The sequence below is a fragment of the Siphateles boraxobius genome, unplaced genomic scaffold, assembly GCF_051911475.1.
Source record: "Siphateles boraxobius isolate OS27281-9 unplaced genomic scaffold, OSU_SipBor_1 120, whole genome shotgun sequence".
In the NCBI taxonomy this organism is placed as follows: Eukaryota; Metazoa; Chordata; class Actinopteri; order Cypriniformes; family Leuciscidae; genus Siphateles; species Siphateles boraxobius.
In genome coordinates, this window is record NW_027508723.1 from 3,336,712 (window position 1) to 3,357,883 (window position 21,172).

General features: G+C 39.4%; 1 protein-coding gene across 1 annotated transcript; it reads right to left on the reverse strand.

The window, feature by feature from the left end:
* Positions 1 to 1,166: 1,166 nt before the first annotated feature.
* Positions 1,167 to 20,978, reverse strand: LOC143731262 (uncharacterized). The gene is made up of 8 exons (XM_077222003.1): positions 20,786 to 20,978; positions 17,232 to 17,312; positions 16,994 to 17,089; positions 11,623 to 11,715; positions 11,325 to 11,384; positions 2,481 to 2,632; positions 2,286 to 2,395; positions 1,167 to 1,488 (listed from the first exon to the last, which is right to left on the reverse strand). The coding sequence occupies exons 1-8, from the start codon at positions 20,976 to 20,978 to the stop codon at positions 1,338 to 1,340; spliced, it is 936 nt and encodes a 311-aa protein (XP_077078118.1). The 3' UTR covers positions 1,167 to 1,337.
* Between the last annotated feature and the right edge of the window lie 194 nt (positions 20,979 to 21,172).

The window sequence follows — 21,172 nt, forward strand, 5'->3', positions numbered from 1 at the left end:
ACAGTTTAATAAATCTAAACTGTTCAAAGTACTGAACTAGAAAGAATTTCAAATGTTGCCATTTTGATGGCACCTGTTGTAGGGCCCAATGATTTCCACAAAGCGGAAAATGCTGAGGGAATCATAGCCTGGTTAAAACCAGACCATTCTCAGTTGTAACTGAGTTATGGTCTGGCAAAGCGTCATAGACATATCATTTCCAGAGGGGCGTCACCAACGGACGTCGCGGATAGACCTAAAACCAATCAGAGTGATGAAGGAGATGACGTATGCAGAGCGGCGGAGAAACATCTCCGAGTGTTGTTCTTTGCTCGGTTTTTAACAAAAAGGAAACGTTCAAATCGCTTAAAACAGACGCGATAGATGATTCGAACGAGTGATGTTCCACGGCGGCATTCATCTTTGTAATGTAGGCTACAAAATCGGCTTCAAAATCCCAGCGCTGTTGTCATTGTGTAAAGCCCGCCCCAACGTTTCTGATTGGTGCCTCGATTTCGGGGGATTGGAAATGGGCTTGAATGAGCTCTTTGCCAGACTAACTTTCAGAGCAAATCTAAATTTGCCAGAAGTTGTCTGGGTTTTCCCAGGCTAAGGGAATCGTAGAACCCAGACATAAAAACCTAATTTATAGATAACTAAACCTAACTAATAGATTCCCCCTCCTATGTAAAGCGCTTTGAGGTCCCAGAAAAAGCGCTATATAAATGTAAAAAAATATTATTATTATTATTAATTTACTGTATAATGCTGTATTTCATGGAGTTTGTTGTGATTCTCACAGTGTTTTCACCCTCTGCCGCCTCATATGAGGACATGAATGCATGAACTTCAGCTCCAGAGCCACTCTGAGTCACTTCATCAGCCGTTTCATTTGATAAAAACAATCGTCATATCAAAACACACAGAAACTCCAAAGTATTCATAGCAACCTGTCCATCAGTACAGTAGAATTTAGCTACGTCTCAATGTATTAATAGTACTGACACTAATAATAATAAATTATTATTAAAACAATTTATAAGGAATAATCAAAAAATTCTCTTCCATGTTGTGCAGCACTTTGTTTGACAATTTTTTATTTCATATGATTAAAGATACATTGAATTAATGTTTTATGCCTTCATTTGATTGCCAGGAAATTTCTGAAAAAACATAGAAATTATTAGTTTTTTTAATTAATAATTTGTTTTTATGAATTTAATTAATTAGACATGCTTTTTGATTATTACAATTGAAGTAAACCATTAAAATGGAATCCAGAAATCTTAAAACAGAAAACACAGAATTTGGTAAAAAGTTCCAGAGGGCCTACACAAACACTCTTTTCAGATTAAGAATTACACTCTGCAAATGAATCTCATTTTGCTGGAGCAGTGGCCGTCATTTAGTTCCCCAGTATATATAATCTGCCCACAGTCCTCTCCTTCCTCTCCTTTCTCTCCCAGACCGTGTTCTTTCCAGTCATCCGGCTGCCCGATACTCCAGCGTCTGTGAATAATGACAACCAACAAATGTCACACCATTGCATCTGCATATAACAACTTTCTTGCAACCCATCTGATCTAAAGTTAATTTTATACTACGCATTTAATCCCAACACCAATATCAACAACAAATATTTAAACAGGTGAAATTTTTGTTTAATGCAAGATACATTTTCTTGACAAGCAAAAGCTTGAAGTACATTATCTTGAAGTATAGCTGCTTCCTTTCCTACTCATGGTTATAATGAGCAATAATTGGAAAAGAGTAGCGTGGCCATTTCTTGAATGTTTGAGGCTTCTTCATACTTCTTCAAAATCCTTCATACAGTGGAGTAACAGTAAAATTTATTAAAAAAATTGGGACCAAAAATGATTCAGACACCTTGACCCGATCATGTTTCGCTGAAGTGTTTTTTCTTTATTTGCTAATGCACCTTTTTACACCACAGACTGAAAAACATTAAGCATTGCTTTATAATTGGTTGAGCTAAATGGGTATGATCTAATTGTGTAGTTAAATTTAACAGCTGACAGATATTCAATGCCATTCATGTGTGAGACAGTCTAACAGAAGGTTGGACAAAACCAGTGAAATATCAACTGATTTGATAACTGAGTTCTTGTCATATATTATTACCATTTTCTAAACTATAGCGAATAAACTGTGATAATGTGAGAAATGTTGAGGGTGTCTGAATAGATTTGGGTTTGACTGTATGATTCAAATGTAAATTTTAATGCATGCTATTTGCTAAGAAATGTTTTTGTGAATCAAAGTGAATAATGCATGAATCAGCTCACTCTTTGTTCATAGTGTAAGGAGTGTCATCCGCCCATCTCCACTGGCCTGTGTTCTGATCCGTTAGACCGACCCAGTAGTGCTCGGATATGGTATGTTTTTTTAGAAATGCCTAGGGGGAAGATAAGAGCTAATTTAAAAAAAAGAAAGAAAGTAAAATCAAAATGCTGTTATGCGCATCCATGAACGTTACACACCCACTCCTCGTCGTCCTCTTCTATTTTGAGGAGTAACGTGCCCTGTGCTTTGCAGTAATCTCGTGCCTCAGTCCAGCTGAGTTTATTATTGGAGAACAAGAAACAGCTGCTTTTGTACGATATCCAGCCAGATTTACAGGTTACAGGGACGTCTGCGTGAGAGAGAGAGAAAACATGCAAAATAAGAGCAGATTTAAAGGGTCAGTTCACCCGAAAATTAAAAAAATCACAATCATGTCATTCCAAACCCTTAAAGGGGTCATATAATGGTACATGCACTTGTACCAAGTTGATTGTACTGAAATGTGTGTTGGCAGTGCCTGTACACAACCATCATATAATGACAAAAATCCATCCAGTGTTTTTGTTTTAATCTCCTTATATGTTTTCCCCTGCCTCAAATTGAGCCGCTCGATCTTGTGGCGTCACTAGAACGGACGCCCCTCCCACGATAGATAATTGACAGCAGTGTTTCAACCATAGACTGTAAAAAATATGGACAAAGCATCTGTGACGTCACCCATAGACTTTCTGAAGAACGGTTTTGAAGCCGTTTATGGGGGGTATGGGCGGCGCCATCTTGGAAAATCTTGGGAAATCCTAACCCCGCCCACCTTCTGGCCAACCCATATGAGTTTTGTGCCTGCTTGCCTGGGGCTGTACAAATCGCCACACAATTGAAAACAAGTCTCGATGAATTATCTTTCACAAGCAAAACTGAACATTTGTTTCTGGTTGTATTTGGTCATGATATAAATAGAAATAGTAACGTTCAGAGTAGAAAAGCCGTGAAATTTAAAAATACTACTGTTATTGTGTCACGAAATGTAGTTTTAATAATTTTTCAGTAAACAATGTAGTTGTTTAAAGCTAAAATCTGTAGTTTATTTATAAAGATAGCGCCTATTTAAAAATTTGATCTTACGTTTTCGGAGTTGAGATCCAGGGATAAGCGTGCGCTCATGTACCCCGCCTGGAAAAGCCTTACCTCGGCTAGTGCTTCTGACGTTTGCCGCTGGCTCTGATATCTCTAGTCTAGTGGTTGAACATGAGATATAATTCGTCTTGTGCCTATCTAAAGGGCGATCTTTGGTCTCACAAAAAGAGACAGGGTTGTGACATTTTATTTTATAAAGCCTATGAAGGAATATTTTAAATGTACATTTATTCATTTTGCAGACGCATTTACAGTGTTTCAAACGTCAGTTAAAACCATAGGTAAAGTAAGTTACCTCGGACTAGGGTGACCAGATTTCTCGGAGTGGAATACGGGACAGATACAGAACGCATGCGTATAGAGGGAATGCACGTGACGTCACCGTTGGCCGGAGTGACTGCAGTTACGCCCACAAGTGGCAAAAAGACTGAGCGGCAGCATTGTTTTTCAGTGTGAATGCTGCGGAAAAACACACAAAACGCGTCTAAAACGGGAAAGAGCTTTGAGACTGACTGTACAACTAGATTTGACAAGAAATATGAGGAATATTTTTACAGACTACCTAAAGCTACAGAACAGAGAAGCAAATAGATCGCTACAATTCATAGAAACAACTGGACTCCAGGCAGCGAAAGGTGGATTTGCAGTTATCCTTTTTGTGTCAATATTCTGAATTTCGTGGTAAAATCATTCTCTAGCCTATATATTGTATTGTTATATATTGCAGTGACAACTCATCAATCAAATATTTACCACTGTATATTCTGTATAATTTGACATTTTTAAATAAACACTGACAAAAAACTATACAAGTTTTAAGTCTCTAGACGATATGATGATATATATAACATTGATAAGTGATCACCTGGATTTAGACCTGCCTATTTTGTATTTATATAAAGCATTCACAGGCAAATTTGCTGTATGTATTTCCCTGGTGTCGAAATCAGGCACATATAAATGTCAGGAAACACGATTCCTGGCTGCATGTTAATATCCATGGATCACTGGATCTTTAGTAAGTTGTAAGGAACACTATATTGAGTCCAATCTTTAGTTTAAACTGATAATCGTTTGTTTTACTTGCGTTTTCGCAGTTTCCCCTATTAAATCCAGTCACGCAGCTGCTCTTCTGCCACTCAGTCCGGCTGAGGGGGCGTGTTCCGGCGGGAAAGTGACGTTAATGCATTCCCTCTATTAATGCGTCTTACATGCGCTTCATTAGGCACACTAGCACACACACACAAGGTCTCTCCCTCTCTGTCATGCGCGCGCTACACGGTTTGAACGTAACATATATATTCACTTATCCTTTCGGAAACAAAACCTATTATATATAAAATATATATATATATATATATATATATATATATATATATATATATATATATATATATATATATATATATATATATATATATATATTAACGATGAAATAAGGGACAAAACATTATTTCTTCAGAATAAGTCGGGACACTAAAATTAGAGTAGAAATACGGGGCTGTCCCGGGAAAAACGGGACGTCTGGTCACCCTACCTCGGACGCTATCTTATTTGAGGCGATTTAATGCTAACTGTTGCAGTGCCACTGCCCACAAACATTGACGCTAAATAGTGCTAACTACGTGAAATAGCAGTGGAATGTCACTTAACGTTACCGGAAAAAATGAAGCGAAGTCCTCCTACAGTGTCGGTTAGTGTAGTTTATAGCAGAGCAACCAATTTTATGTACGATATTTCAATACAAATGTTCAGAAAGGATACAGAGGTGGTATGATGTGTTGTGTCAGATCATGGCCGAGACGTCAAATTTCAGGAATTCCACTAGGCGCAGCACGTTATCAGCTGTCAATCAAGCTGTCAATCAAAGTTAACCACACCCTTATTTGTCATATATTTTATATCTAAATACGATCTAAACTAACGAGTTAGAAAAAAATTCACCCCCCTCACAGTTGTCAGGCACTCGGAACCTATCGAAAAATACAATAAAAGTCCATGGGACTGACCTGTAAAAACATGAATTTATGCTGTGAAAACGGACATTTTAACATGGAGTCTATGGACATTTGCTCCCTTTTGGGACCTGCCCCTAGCGGTTTTTCGGTGTATTGCAGTTTTTCGCACTTCCGGGTAGGCTTAATTTTTCAGATTAGAATTAGGCCCGATACCATTTTTTTCAAACCGATACGAGTACGAGTATTTACATTTGTGTACTTGCCGATATCGAGTACCGATATCGATATTTCTACCACAAAAGTAACTATAGGCTTCCAGAAAAGAAGACAGAAGACTATTTTAGAACACAGGTTAGAAGACTGTTTTTTATTTTCTTCTCTGCTTGTTTTAACAAGTCTAAAAATAAATAATGATGAGTAAAATAATAAATGTATTAACACACAAACCACTGTTAATTTAACATAAAATCAAGCAGGCTACTGCGTGCATGGTCTAGAATGACTGAATGCGCGCAAAGTGCGCTCCCTTAATAGCCTAATTCCTAAAAAGCTGACAGTTCATAGCGATCTCACACATCTCTGTTATTATCAATGAAGCTGACAGCTCAATGAATCTTTCATAATATCCACACACTGTTATAATTAGAGGATTTGCCAGCATACAGAATTCAGCACTGAACAAAAAAGTTTTGAGCGGTGAGGGGAGTCTATCTTAAATGCTTCTGATTGGCCATTGCGTTCAAGAAATCAACACATATGCTGCTAACGCTGCAAACATGTTATGAATAGAAACTCTGGCCTGTAAATCGTTTCTATTTTGTTTTAGTTGTTATTCTTGCTTTTCTGCAACAGATGAATAAAAATCTATTAGTTTTAATATGTTTTATTCATAGGTATTTCTAGTTCAAATCATTTCTCACCAGACTGCTTTATAAACGAGCGTCAGTGTAAATCTGGTTTTGCTAAGAAGCTGGTCCTGAAAAAAGAATCGGTACCAACTATTAGTGTTCCTGCTGCACCTCCAGAAGAAGTGAGTGTAACGTTTTATTAACCTTTAAATATTAATCTTTGCAAATCGCAGGTGTACATTACGTGACATTTCGTTAACCAACCATTCAGAAACGTCCTGTTCGTGCCTTTCTTGTCGAACTTCTTCAGGGCCGTCATCTTGTTCAGGGTCCGACTCCGGTTCAAATTGATACGGTTTTACAGATGTGTCCTCAGAGACTCCCGCTGCCATTTTTGTTGCAAAACATACCCTCAACAAGGCAACACTCCAGTGCGGTTGTGTCAAAACCCCCCACAGAACAGAGGGGCGGAGTGAGCAAAGCTCATTATCATTTAAAGGCATATGCACTGAAACGGCGTGCTGAAAACAGAGCTGTTTTTGACCGTTTAAAATTAGTGTTTTCTTACAATACTAATGAGAATTTTTAATAAAAGTATATTACAAAGTTTTCATTTAGACCCTAAAAATTCATATTAACTTCTACAGAAATGGCATTATATGACCCCTTTAAGACTTTCGTTCATCTTCGAAACATAAATGAACATCTTTTTAATGAAATCTGAAACTTTCTGTCTCTCCATTGACAGTCTATGCAACTACAACTTTCAAGGCCCAGAAAGGTAGTAAAGACATCATTAAATTAATTAGGGATGCACAATATATCTGCCACCATATCGCTATCGTCCGATATATGATCATTTATAATGTTATTGTTATCGTCCCGATAAGAACAATTGGCCGATATATTAAAGCCGATAAATAATGTATTATTTCCTTCAGCTGAGACACTTCAGATGTGCACTGTTGAACATATTGGGGTTTGAATTGCTTGAAATATGATTGAAATCACTTAAAAATATATATATATATATACAGTTAAGTGCAACACAAGTCTGTGTTATAGGCTATTTAAAATTACAATGAGAACATCTTATATAACACATTATAATAGTGTGCTTGGGACATGGATTTTAATAGTGAGACTTTTTGTGTTCAGTCTCTCAAAATATATATAAAAAATTGGATTTAGATTCATCTGCCAATAAATCGGTTATCGGCTTTCAAATATAAATAAATATTTTTAACCTCAATTTGATGAAGCGACACAAGTGTTTTGTTTGCTCAAAAAAACTGTTTACCGCTTTATCAACAAAATCTCCAACACACATTCACGCAACAAAATCTGCTCTCTCGTCAACAATAAGCATGTGTTGTGGTGCTCTCATGCTTTCCGGAGAAGAATGAAAGTGTTACAGGTTTGGAACGACATGAGGCTAATTAATGACAGGATTTAATTTTTTTTTAAATAACATTACCGACCCTTAATCTGCATGTTTCAACCCTCGCCATCGCCATTTAGTTTCACAAGCGACAACAGTGACCAGTTCTAACACAATGGCAAAAGTTCAAGCAAAGCATGAAAACGTCTCGGGTTACGACTGTAACCCTTGTTCCCCGAGAAGGGAACGAGACACTGCGTCGTCGTCGTGACGACACTATGGGGAACGCCCTTAGCGTAACGCATCTGAACTATGAATGAAATCTGTCCAATCCTGATTGGTGCTGCGTCATGACGTAGTAGATGACGGCACAACCGGAAGATACAAAGGGACGCCGGCACACACACACATTAGCTCCTTTGCGATGAAGCAAGCGCTCTGCCCGTGATAGATGTGGCGACAAGACGCAGTGTCTCGTTCCCTTCTCGGGGAACAAGGGTTACAGTCGTAACCCGAGACGTTCCCCTTCGATGGAACTCGCACTGCGTCGTCGTCATGACGACACTATGGGGAACGTAATACCCACTATGCCACACCGTAATCACGCCCGCCCTGGTGTGAAGCTGGGAGAGCACTCTGGCGCCAGGCGTCAAGGGGAGTTGCAGACTGTAAAAACGTATGAAGGTGTGCGGGGTGGCCCACCCAGCCGCCTCGCAGATCTCCTAAAGCGAGACGCCAGAAAGGAGGGCCAGCGAGGAGGCCATGCTCCTGGTGGAATGCGCCCTCACGGCCATAGGTGAAGGCAAATTGCGCACCTGATAAGCCGTGGCTATAGCCTGGACAATCCAATTACTTATTGTCTGTTTAGTTGCAGGCAGCCCTTTCTTGGGTGAACCAAAGCACAACAACAACTGGTCTGACTTCCTCCACTGAGAAGACTTCTCCAATAAACTCTTAGGGCTCTGACTGGGCAGAGCAGGTGAAGTCTCCCCTCTTCCGCCGTCCCATGAGGTGGTGGATGGAAGGCCTGAAGAACCACTGACCGTGCCGCACTAGACGGCACCTTGGGCACATAGCCTGGCCTAGGATGTAAGATGGCCTTAACACCCCAGGGGCAAACTCCAGGCAAGTTGGCGTTATAGCCAAGGCCTGGAGTTCCCCCACTCTCGTCAGAGAGGTGATGGCAAGGAGAAAGGCCACCTTGAAGGTCAGGTTCTTTGCCTCAGCCGACTCCAGTGGTTCAAAGGGGGCCTCAGCCAACCCTTCAAGAACCACCGCCAGGTCCCAAGTTGGGACTCTGGAGTGAGCCGCAGGCCTCATCCTCCGAGCCCCATGGAGGAAACGTACAACCATATGGTGCTTTCCCAAAGGCCCAGCACCTATAAGCGAGTGGAAAGCCGCAATGGCAGCCACATACACCTTAAGTGTGGACGGGGTAAGACCGGCGGAGAAACGATCTTGGAGTAACTCCAGCACTGAAGCTACTAGGCAGTTAACTGGGTCCACCTCACGCTCTCTACACCAAGTGGAAAACACATTCCACTTTAGGCTGTACAGTCTCCTGGTGGAAGGAGCCCTGGAGCTGAGTAGGGTCTCTACAACATCTGCTGACAGGCCAGCCTCTAGGTACCGAGCCCCCTCAGGGGCCAGACCCAGAGGATCCACAGCTCTGGCCGGGGGTGAAATATTGTGCCCCCTGCCTGAGACAGCAGATCCCTCCTCAGAGGGACCTGCCACGGGAGGCCGTCTAGCAGTGCTACAATGTCCTAGAACCATATCCGGGTCGGCCAGCGGGGTGCTACTAAAAGTAGGCTGATCCCTTCCCGGCGGACCCGCTCCAAGACTCCCTGAGAGAGAGAACCACAGTGGACAGTGGGACGTCTCTTGAGACGCGAACAGATCCACTTCCACTCGGCCGAATCTCACGCACATGGCCTCCACCACCTCGGGGTGGAGTCGCCACTCCCCGGGCCTCAGCCCCTGCCTCGACAGGACGTCTGCTCCCTGATTTTGGATTTTTGCCTGAGGTCTATTATTGGACGCAACCCCCCCATCCTTCTTAGGAACTATGAAGTACCGGCTGTAAAACCCGGACTCCCTGTCTGGCAGAGGAACACATTCTATGGCCTCCTTGACCAACAGGGATTGAACTTCCTGTTCCATAACCCGAACCTGCTCTGGGCCGACCACAGTCCAGACCACTCCCTTGAACTTTGGGGGAGGGGAGCTGAACTGCAGCCTGTAACACAAGCTCTACACTACGCAGGGCCCACGCAGATATAGTCGGAAGGCATGACCATGCGCCGAGATAATCTACTAAGGGAACCAGCCTCTCGAGGCTGGCCTCGGGTGTTACCCAAGACTCGTTCCCGACCCCCTGAAGCGGCTGGCCGGCAGGGAGCGGTCGACAACGATTTTGGGTGGGCAGACGCGTTCGCACAGCACTGATTTCCCGAGAGGGGGACAGCCATCAGCGGTCCGGCTGCTCGAGCCTGGCTTCGGGTATCAATCGGGATTCGTTCTCGACCCCCTGAAGCGGATCTCCGGCAGGGTTCGACCGAAAACGATTCTCGATGGGCGGACGCGATTGCTGCCTGGCCGCAAGCCTGTGGGGCAGACAGAGCAGCGTGCGTTCGCTGGAAACCGATGTGTCCCGAAGCGCACTTAACGGCGGTATACAGACATCGACATTCGATCAAGTCACAGACTCTTTATTGCAGAGTAGACCCGTAATCAACGCGCTGCCTCGGCCAACGCGAGATCCGAGCCAGTATAGATTCTGTATTGCAATGCAGACCTCTAATCTACGTGCTGCCTCGACAACGCGAGATCCTAGTCACAGAATCTTTATTGCAGAGTAGACCCGTAATCAACGCGCTGCCTCGGCAAACGCGAGATCCGAGCCCCTATAGATTCTATATTGCAATGCAGCTTATTTAGGACAATTCTTATGGGATAAACAACACCAAATAGGACAGACAGTTTGACACAGAGCGCTTGCTAACGAGCAAAAAGCTAATGTGTGTGTGCCGGCGTCCCTTTGTATCTTCCGGTTGTGCCGTCATCTACTACGTCATGACGCAGCACCAATCAGGATTGGACAGATTTCATTCATAGTTCAGATGCGTTACGCTAAGGGCGTTCCCCATAGTGTCGTCACGACGACGACGCAGTGCGAGTTCCCTCGAAGGGGAACTGTTCTGTCGTTGCACAGACGAGCACTGAACACTATTTGACCAAAAAATATCACAGCTGTCTTATAAAGACCTCGGGGAACTGTGTTAACTTGTGTAAAAGTTAAACATGATGATGAGAAGAATCAATGTAACTCCACAACAACTACATAAATATATCCACTAACCATTCAGAAATGTCTATGTGCGTCTAAAAGTTACAATCTCTTCCCTGAGTCTCTCCATAAGGCTGCACTTCTGAGTCATTTCTGACTCAGTGATGAGTGAGATTTGTGTGTTTTGTTATTTCCGGAGTATCCGAAGCTTGTGTAAAGGATCGGCCTTTTCTGAACGGAGACGGGGAGCAGCAGCTCAATTGCATTTAAAGGGATGCGTGTTTTTGCTCACACCTAAAAAGGTGCAAATTTGACAAGCTATAAATGATCTGGGGGTATTTTGAGCTGAAATTTCACAGACACATTCTGGGGACACCATAGATATATATTTCATCTTGTGAAAGGGGCGATTAAGAGTGTAGATGCAGTACCTGCTGTTTTGTTTCTCATGTTAGATTTCAGATCCTTCAGAGCGTTATTGACTCTCTCCTCTAGAACACAAGAAAACACATCAAACCTGGTTAGACTTTCTGCAGTCAGTGTCCTGTGAATTTCATTTCAATCCAATTATTTCCAATGTAAAGAATAATGTCAGTATCAGCATGCAGGTCTATGAAATCAACAATTATGATTATATATTTCTGAAATCAAGCCTAACAAAAGAGATCAATTTAATAGATTCAGTTATACATTCATAGTGCAGTTATTGCAATATTGTACTAAACTCACCAGAGATTTGTTGTTTAGAGGACAGAGATGCGACAGATGAAGTGAGATCTGACACTGAACTCTTCAGGACACTCAATGAGCTCGACAGAGACTCTTTAATACGAGATGAAAGACATAAATATGATATATCAGCAAGATTAGCCTACTATGTAGTTTCAGTGATGTTTTTATTGAGATGTTATTAAATGATTTCAACACCTGCATCATTCAGTTTGGATGTCAACGTTGATACTGCAGAATTCAAACTGTCAGTCAAACTCTTCATATCCTGCTGCCGCACTGTGGAAAAGAAGTAGCCTCGGCTATATGTTGCATAGATGTTGAATATAGTAGATTTATGTAATAGTAGCATAACCTGTTGACTTACAGCTAAAGGTATCCTTTGGGTTTTTGAAACACCCCACTGCATAATTCACTCCCTGTTTGTAGTGTAATGGAGTGCCGTATTGCACATGTAATGTAGGATGTACTCACTGGTGTCTGATAGTTGAGAAGAAAGCGATGCGACAGATGAAGTGAGATCTGACACCGAACTCTTCAGGATACTCATTGAGCTCGACAGTGACTCTTAAACATGAGACAAAAGCCATAAATACAATAAACTGGATCAGCAAGTTCACTGAGTGCATAGAAATAACGTTTTTTCAATTGAGAAAGTATAAAAATACATAATCAACATCTGCTCATATCAGTTTTGTCTTAGACAAGAACTTAGCATACTATGGAAGCTTGTTTCCGCCACAGAATAAAATATTTTAAAAGATTATTGCTACTTTTTATCTCACAATTGCGAGTTTACATCTCACAATTCTTTCTTTATTTCTCAGAATTGCGAAATATAAAGTCAGAATTGCGAGATATAAATTTGCAATAAGATATAAACTCGCAATTCTGATTTTTTTCTCTCACAATTGTGAGTGTGGGCGACAATCTGAAAGTCAAAACAATTTGTCAGCCGAGTGGCTGAGTAGGGGAAACTAATTTGCCATGCGCACTTACTCGATGATCATGAATCCAAAGACTGCGTTTTGTAGATTTGCGTGAGAATTATATAATTGTTTCACTGGCATACAAAATGGTGATCAAACGGCATTAAACAGCGTTAGAAATGAGTCCTACAGCAGTCAACAAAAATAAGACTTCCCCCGTCACCCCCTCTCTCCCTCACGAACCACAGGTGAACAGATGACATGCTCTTCCTCCGCCACAACCAGATGCTTTAATTACCGTAAGTGACCAAAAAAAATTTGTTTAGAATAATAGAACCATACCTGGCTCTTCCAGTGAGTTTATATCTCGCAATTCTGACTTTACAACACGCAATTGCGAGTTTATATCTCGCAATTCTGGCTTTATTTCTCGCAATTGTGAGTTTATGTCTCGCAATTCTGACTTTATATCACGCAATTGCAAGTTTTTATCTCGCAATTCTGACATCCTTTCTCAGAATTGTGAGATAGAAACTGGGAGAAAAAAGTCAGAATTATGAGGGAAAAAATTCGCAATTATCTTTTAAAGTGTTTAATTCCGTGACGGAAACAAGCTTCATATAGCATAATGTGTTCATAAAACTTTCTTGGAAAAACTTTACCATAGGATCTCATTTGTAAACAGATAATGCATGAGAAAATATATTTTTACTTTTACAGCATTTAACCTTTGTTAAAGATGCAGTAAGTCATTTCTGAGAACCTGTTGATATTTGAAATCAACCCAAACAAGCACAGTCCCTTCATTGCTCCGCCCCCAAAATGCACGAGCAGCAGGCAATGGAAGAGTGAATGTCTCTTTATCATAGCTGAAGCGAAGCAAATAATGCTTCGTGAAAATTAAAATTGTTAGTCGCCATCAGCACACCAGCTCCAGACAAACAATGACACTCAAAAGTGTCCTGTTACTATAGCTAACATTACAACAACAGCATATCTTTTAGAGATGCACCGATTGATCGGCTGGTGACCGGAATCGGCCGATTTTCACGTGATCGGCCATGACCGGCGACCGGCCGGTCAGTCTGACATATTCCGATTTTTTTGCCGGTCAAATGCACTCGGGCGCCACATGATTAACATAGAGCAACATCAGCATCACACGTGCACACGGAATGCACATGTAGGACACCTTGTGAATTACGTCCGTTTCACACCGCAAGCTTAAGCAGCGCGGGTTTTTTTCCCGGCGTGCATGTTAATCAATGAGTGCATTCACACCGAGAGGAGGAGCAGTGCGTGAGCGTCGAGCAGGAGCGAGCAGCAGTGAAGCGGGGTTTCGGCGCAGAGTCTATTTTTGCTGCGCTGCTTGCGCTCAATTAAAGTGATAGTTTAGCCTGGCTGGACATGAGGCAGATGAGAGAAGAACTGTTTGCGAAATAAAACTTGCCATTGATGTACAAGTGATTGCAATAGTCCTGTGTGTGTGTGTGTGTGTGTGTGTGTGTGTGTGTGTGTGTGTGTGTGTGTGTGTGTGTGTGTGTGTGTGTGTGTGTGTGTGTGTGTGTGTGTGTTTTGAGAAACATCTTTATACTGCAAGGCTATATTTATTTTATTTTTATTAGCTATTTATATATTATTTTATTGCCATCACCTGTTTTCATACAGAAGTTTAGTTTCCTAAATAAGTAAATATATCACTTCTTTTTTTTGTTGAATATATGGAAATGAAAATGGTTCTTCCATACCATAACACTGCACTTAGATATGTGTGAATTTCCCACACCAGGAGTAGGCCTATAATTTATATAGTTCTATTTTATTTAATTTGTTCAAAAAATGTTCTATGTTCTATGTAAAATGTTCTATTAAAGAAAAGATAGAACATATAAATATTTGTGTTTGCTGTAAAGTGGTTAGAAAAAATGAAATCGGAATCGGCTAAAAGCGGTATCGGCAGGCCAAACTCATGAAAAATCGAAAATTGAAATCGGTCTAGAAAATTGTAACCAGTGCATCTCTAATATCTTTGTTCTGTGAAACCAATATCGCTCACATATGGAGCAGAAACAACACAACCTCTGCATCCACTTTCAGGCCTTCCCGCTATCTAACGTTTCTAATATTAATTCAGGTCCTAACGCTCTTGCTTGATCAATATATATATATATATATATATATATATATATATATATATATATATATATATATATATATATATATATATATTCTTAATATATATGCTGCCACTTGGTAATATTATAAGAAAACATGGAATTAATTTCCACTGTTATGCTGATGACACTCAATTATATATTTCATCACGACCAGATGAAAACACTAACTTATCTAAATTGTGTTAATGAAGATGATTATTTGCAATTACTCTGTCTTGATTGATGTCTGTTTTGCTTTGTAGTACTTTTATGTAACCCAAATAGTAATGCTGCATGAAAATGTATTGGAAATTATACACAAAAATGAATATCAATTATGCATGTATACTTGACCTCATAAAAGTAGTAAATGTTTATATTAAGTAACTTAGAGTAGAGCATGTATGTATTAGATAAGAATTGCTTTTAAGAAAAATGTAATGCTGTAGATAAGGTATATTTTACAGACGAAGAAACGGAGAACCAAGAGAAAAAGAGCCAAGAAGAGAGAGGGCAGGCTACGTCGGAAACACCTTAAAAGGGTCATGGAAGACTTGGCAGCTCTCCAGTTGATGACAACAGAAGAGAGTTTGACTTCGGCAGTGAACTGTTTGAGTATAAAAGACTGATGAGAAGACTGAACAAGCAGATACTGATTTAGCGGTATCTCTCGACGCCAGAAAACCAGCTGATTGTACCTTTGATTTATACCTTGCTTTATATTGTAACTTTGCTATTAGTTTTGGTTTAACTTTTATTTTTGAAATATTAATAAATAACTATTATACTAATTGCAAGCAATTGTCTACCAGTTTTGTTGTTAATAAACCTTGAGCAAGAACTAAACCATAGAGAAGTCTTCTGAACAAGTTGTAAGTACCATTTGAACGCTTATGATTTAGGTCAGATTTGACTTGCTCTACCTAACCTGAGGATAATAAATAATAAGATTAAAGGTGTAAGGTTAAAGCACACACCGTAAAACAATTGACAGAGTGTCTTAAAGATATAAAATGCTGGATGACGTGTAATTTCCTGCTATTAAATTCAGATAAAACGGAGGTATTACTTATTGGTCCAAAAAACTACCCACAAAACCTCGTACAATACAATTTTAATTTAGAAGGATGTCCTGTTACTTTATCCACTACAGTAAAAGACCTGGGTGTTATACTAGACCACAACTTGTCTTTTGAAAATCAAATATCATATGTTACAAGAACAGCCTTTTTCCACCTTAGAAATATTGCTAAGCTACGTAACATGCTATCTGTTTCTGATGCAGAAAAGTTAGTTCATGCATTCATGAGCTCGAGACTAGATTACTGTAATGCTTTATTAGCTGGCTGTCCTGCATCCTCAATCAACAAGCTACAGTTAGTGCAAAATGCAGCCGCTAGAGTTCTTACTAGGTCAAGAAAATATGATCATATAACACCAATTTTTTCATCTCTACACTGGTTACCTATTAAGTTCCGTATCAATTACAAAGTACTATTACTGACCTATAAAGCCCTAAATAGTCTAGCTCCTGTGTATTTAACAGACCTTCTATCGCCATACAATCCATCGCGCTCTTTAAGATCACTAAATTTGAGGCTTCTGGTCATTCGTAGGATATCTAAGTCCACTAAAGGAGGGAGGGCATTCTCACATTTAGCTCCTAAACTCTGGAATAGCCTTCCTGATATTGTTCGAGGTTCAGACTCGCTGTCCCAGTTTAAAACTAGATTAAAGACGCATCTCTTTAGCCAAGCATTCACACAATGCTTACCTTTTATACCACTGTTGAATCAGATTGAATGCATTAATTTTATGAACAGCAGCTATGCTAATTATTTCCCATTTGCTTTTCTGCTGTTATCTCGGGACGCTAGTCCAGCTCCAGTTTGTATGCAGTCTCTCACGGAGACTTCAGAGTCCCCAACACCTGCGATGAGATGACTAAACGCCTGTGAAGAGAACCTGGCAGTAAGCTATTCGAACTACTGGTAAGAAGAGTGTTAACTCAGTCCAACAGATGAAGGAGAGAATGGTGAGAGGGCTCGCAACAGGCTGACAACAGAGAGTTCCCAACGGCAAAATAAAAAACACGCCAAGCCAAGTATAAGTCCAGTTTGTAGAGGGATGCAGAAAGAGCAGACCGAGTAACGAACACAACAATCGTAAACGATAAACGACCAAGCATGGAGCGGCAGCGCACAACGTTCAACACTGGAAGTGTTGCAGTGCTCAAACATGAATGTACAGTGCTCGATAAAAAAGGATCTATGTTTAAGTTCTCACCTGTGATCTGAAGATCAGTGCTGACTGAAGTTTGATTGGAACTATGAATGTTAATCCAACTCTCCAGCTCTGAGAATCTTCTTTGTTGATGAAAAACTGGGAACAAAAACACACATTTTGTAATCAGCTTTATTTGCATTCCACTATCATTATGTATATATATTTTTTAATTACTCACTTTCTAAAATGCAAATATTTTACAACATAACACTTTCAAAGTACGATGTTAACCACTCACAGATGACAGAAGTCATGATGAGGGAAATAATCACGCAGACTGTTCCTAGAAGCACAAAGATGCCAGTTTTGCTGCTACAACCTGCAGAAAACAACACACCATAAGAAATAACATTTTAATTTCTTTATTAAAGCAAGACAGTCTTCCTGTTCCTTAAACAGTATTGCAAACAGCAACACCAAGGTCATGTATTCAATTCCCAGGGAAAGCAAGAACTGATAAAAATGTCTATCTTGAATGAAATGTGGATAAAAGCATCTGTCAAATGCATAAATGTAAATGTGATGTGCAATATTATCAGAAAAGTATTTAACAAAACACTTCAATCACGTTTTTACTCCTTGCCACAGTCAACCTTTGTATGGATTACTGAAAAATAATAAGTGAATGCGTTTGCGTTCACTCGCAAATGTTTTGCCCTCGAGAAACTTTGCGTTCGCTTGCAAACCTTTTTGAGTTCTTTTGAGTTTCTCGGGGAACGCAATGCATCAAAATATTTTTTCCCTTCCCATCTCATATTTGTTCAATCGCCATGTCCCTTTTTAGGGTATCCGTATCTTTGTTCAAAATGTTCAAAGGGATTAACAAACATTAGTGTCAATGTTCAGATCAATAGTTCATGTACATTTAAATATGAATAATGAATCAAGTACTAGTAATTTAGTTTTGAATAGAATTTTTAAGGTTAATTTCTTTGTTAAGCATCATATAATGTATAAAATAAATGAAAGTTATTATGAAGTGTTACCAGGCAAATAACTAAAACTCTTTCTCTCATATACAACACAAACACATCTTTCTGTATCAAATACAATTTAGTATCATAGCAAACCTTTGCTAAATGTCGTCTTCCGTTCATATTCCATGCCCATTTTCACGAGTTCTTCAGAACTATCAGTTTTCTGATAGACCATCATAACTTTTGCAGTTACTTGCTTCCTAAAGAATCCAAACACATTCAAAACAGCTCCCTTATTAATAGTCCCGTCCAAAACAGCCCCTGCAATGACAGTGGAAAGGGGTATTTATATATAATAACAGCACTTTTCGTTCCTCATTTCAAAGGATATTGACCTGTAACAAGTGTACTATAAGTTATTTTGCAGATACACATCAGCTAAATTACTAATTAAAACGGCTTGCTTAGTGCTTTCAGCGTCATCTGTTTTCACTCAGGTTTACTGTGGTTTGTCTGCCTCTTGTTTTAAACTTTCACCCTTTACCATTTACCCAGAATTAGCATGGTCAAATTCACATAATGGTGCAGAAAGACCTCTGGTTTTGATTAAATGGGTTTATTTATTTTTATTTACAAGTGAGTGCTTTTATCTATGAGAGATCTGCGACATAAGAAAAAATATCATGCTTTGATAAATCTTAAATATTTTTAAAATTAAGATTTAAGACAAAAAAGTAAGACATTCTATGATAAAAAAATTCGAAATTATTTCAATCATAGTTGTTAAAATCACAAGTAATGACATACTAAGTCATAATCAGGATATGAGAATAAAAAGTGGAAATTGGCATGCCTCATTATATACTTATGTATGCGTTTACAAACCTCGAAATTAGGAACAAATTATTAGAAAAAACATTGAAATTAATGTTTTTTTTATTTAATTATTTCATAATTTCATAATTTGTATGTCATAATTTCGACTTAGTTTGTCATAATTATGATTTACCAAAGCATTTTTTTTTCTAATGTTGCAGAACTGGGCTTCCATATTTATCCATAAAGGAATGAGCTCAAGGGTGATGCTGAAGCTACTGCGCATGCGCATCATAGTCAACTCGTTTCACGGGTGTGTAAAGTGCAAAAAAAGTCCACGAAACACCTCAAAACAGGTCGATTTATTTATGCAGATTGTCAATGAGGACGTTTTAATAATTATTATTAGAAGTCAGACAGGAATCGGAAATATTATCTTATAAATTTGTCTAGCCTAGCTATGCGTCATAATGTTTGAATTAGGCTAGATCACAGCATGCTTCTGCTATAGATTAATGCTGCTAATAATAGGCTACTATGCTAATGTATCGATGCTGTATGAGTTCATATTTGATAGTTACCGATTTAAATGTAGATATTAGTGGAAAATGTTTAGCAAAGAAGTTTTGTATGCTGAAAAACGCCACTGTTTGGTGAATTTAGACTTCAGACGTTGTCGATTTAGATAATTTTTTTCATTTATATACAATTTTAATATACAACTAAAACACAGAACAGTTGTTTTAATAAATTATGTAGGCCTAATTAAATATATAAAATTATACATGTAATCAATAACTGTAGGCCTATTCCCATTACAACATGGCCTCCAATGCTAGAACGCACTACATTTTACAATTATTAAGGTCACAGGGCTGGTTTCACAGACAGGGTTTAGATTAAGCCAGGATTAAGCCTTAGTTCAATTAGGACATTTAAGTAGCTTTTATAAACGTGCCTTGGAAAAAAAAACCATACTGGTGCGAATCTTGAGACAAAACAATGGCACTGAGATATTTTAAGATATATCAGTGCAAGTTGCTTTCAGTTAAAACAGCTCAAACATATAGTCTGGGATTTATAGGCTTAAGCCTTGTCTGTGAAACCATATTAATTATTTATTTTAGAAAGCCAATTGATTAAGTGAAATCTTTCTGGACTACATTACTGTGCCAAACTTAGTGTGAAATAATGCAGTGTTAGAACAATGTTACGGATATTCTTAGCAACCGAGAGCCAATCACGTGGCTGTTACTGCAAATATGCAAATAAGAACATTAGCCTAACCCAGGGTTTAACGTGAACGAATATAACTCAGGATTCCATTCACCGCAGGTTTAGAATGACCCAGGGTTATCTGTTTCCTGTGTGTAAAGCCCATGAATATGCAAATTAATCCAAAAAAATTACACGTAAAAACACCGTTAAGAGAATATATCTTATTGTTTTAGGAGTTTGATATGTAAGACCAAAAAAATACAATGCACATGTGACTGTTTAGTGGTGCATCAGCTTTTTTTCCCCCCCATTGCAAAATAGGTTTTGATGAAGTTACAAAATCTGAAACCTTTATGTCAAGCTTAATGCAATTTCCACAAGGAAACACTTTTTGTTCAGTAAATTAGTAAATTTAGCAGATTTAAGCAGTTTAGCGACAATTTGGGTTTTGTGTAGGTAAATTACAATTTTGGTATTGTCCTAGTGTAAATTAGATTTCATGATGATTAGTTTGGTACACTAGCCTATATAAACTCTTTCTCCACTTTCTTAGTTGTTAGTTGGACACTTTTTGCCTTCAGAACTGCCCTAATTCTTCATGGCACAGATTCAGCAAGGTGCTTGAAACATTTCTCAGAGACTTTGGTCCATATTGTCATGATTGCGTTACACAGTTGCTGCAGATTTGTCAGATCTGAACATCCATGATGTGAATTTCCCGTTCCTCCACATCCCAAAGCTGCTCTACTGGATTGAGATCTGGTGACTAGAGGCCGGTTGAGTTTAGTGAACTCACTGTCGTGATGAAGAAACTAGTTTGAGATGATTTGAGCTTTGTGACGTGTGTTATCCTGCTGGAAGTATCCATCAGAAGAGGAGCACACTGTGGTCATAAAGGGATGGACAGGGTCAGCAACACGACTCAGGTAGACTGTGGTGTTTAAATGATGATCAATTAAGTGTGCCATGAAAATATCCCTCACACCATTACAGCTCCAGCGCCTGATCCGCTGATATACGGCAGGATGATCCATGCTTTCATGTTGTTTACGCCAAACTCGGACCCGACCATCTGAATGTCACTGCAGAAATCCAGATTCATCAGAGCAGGCGGCGTTTGTACAATCCTCTATTGTACAGTTTTGTTGAGCCTGTGTGAATTGTAGTTTCAGTTTCGGTTCTCAGCTGACAGGAGTGTCACTGGTGTGTGTCTGTGTGTCTGTAGTCC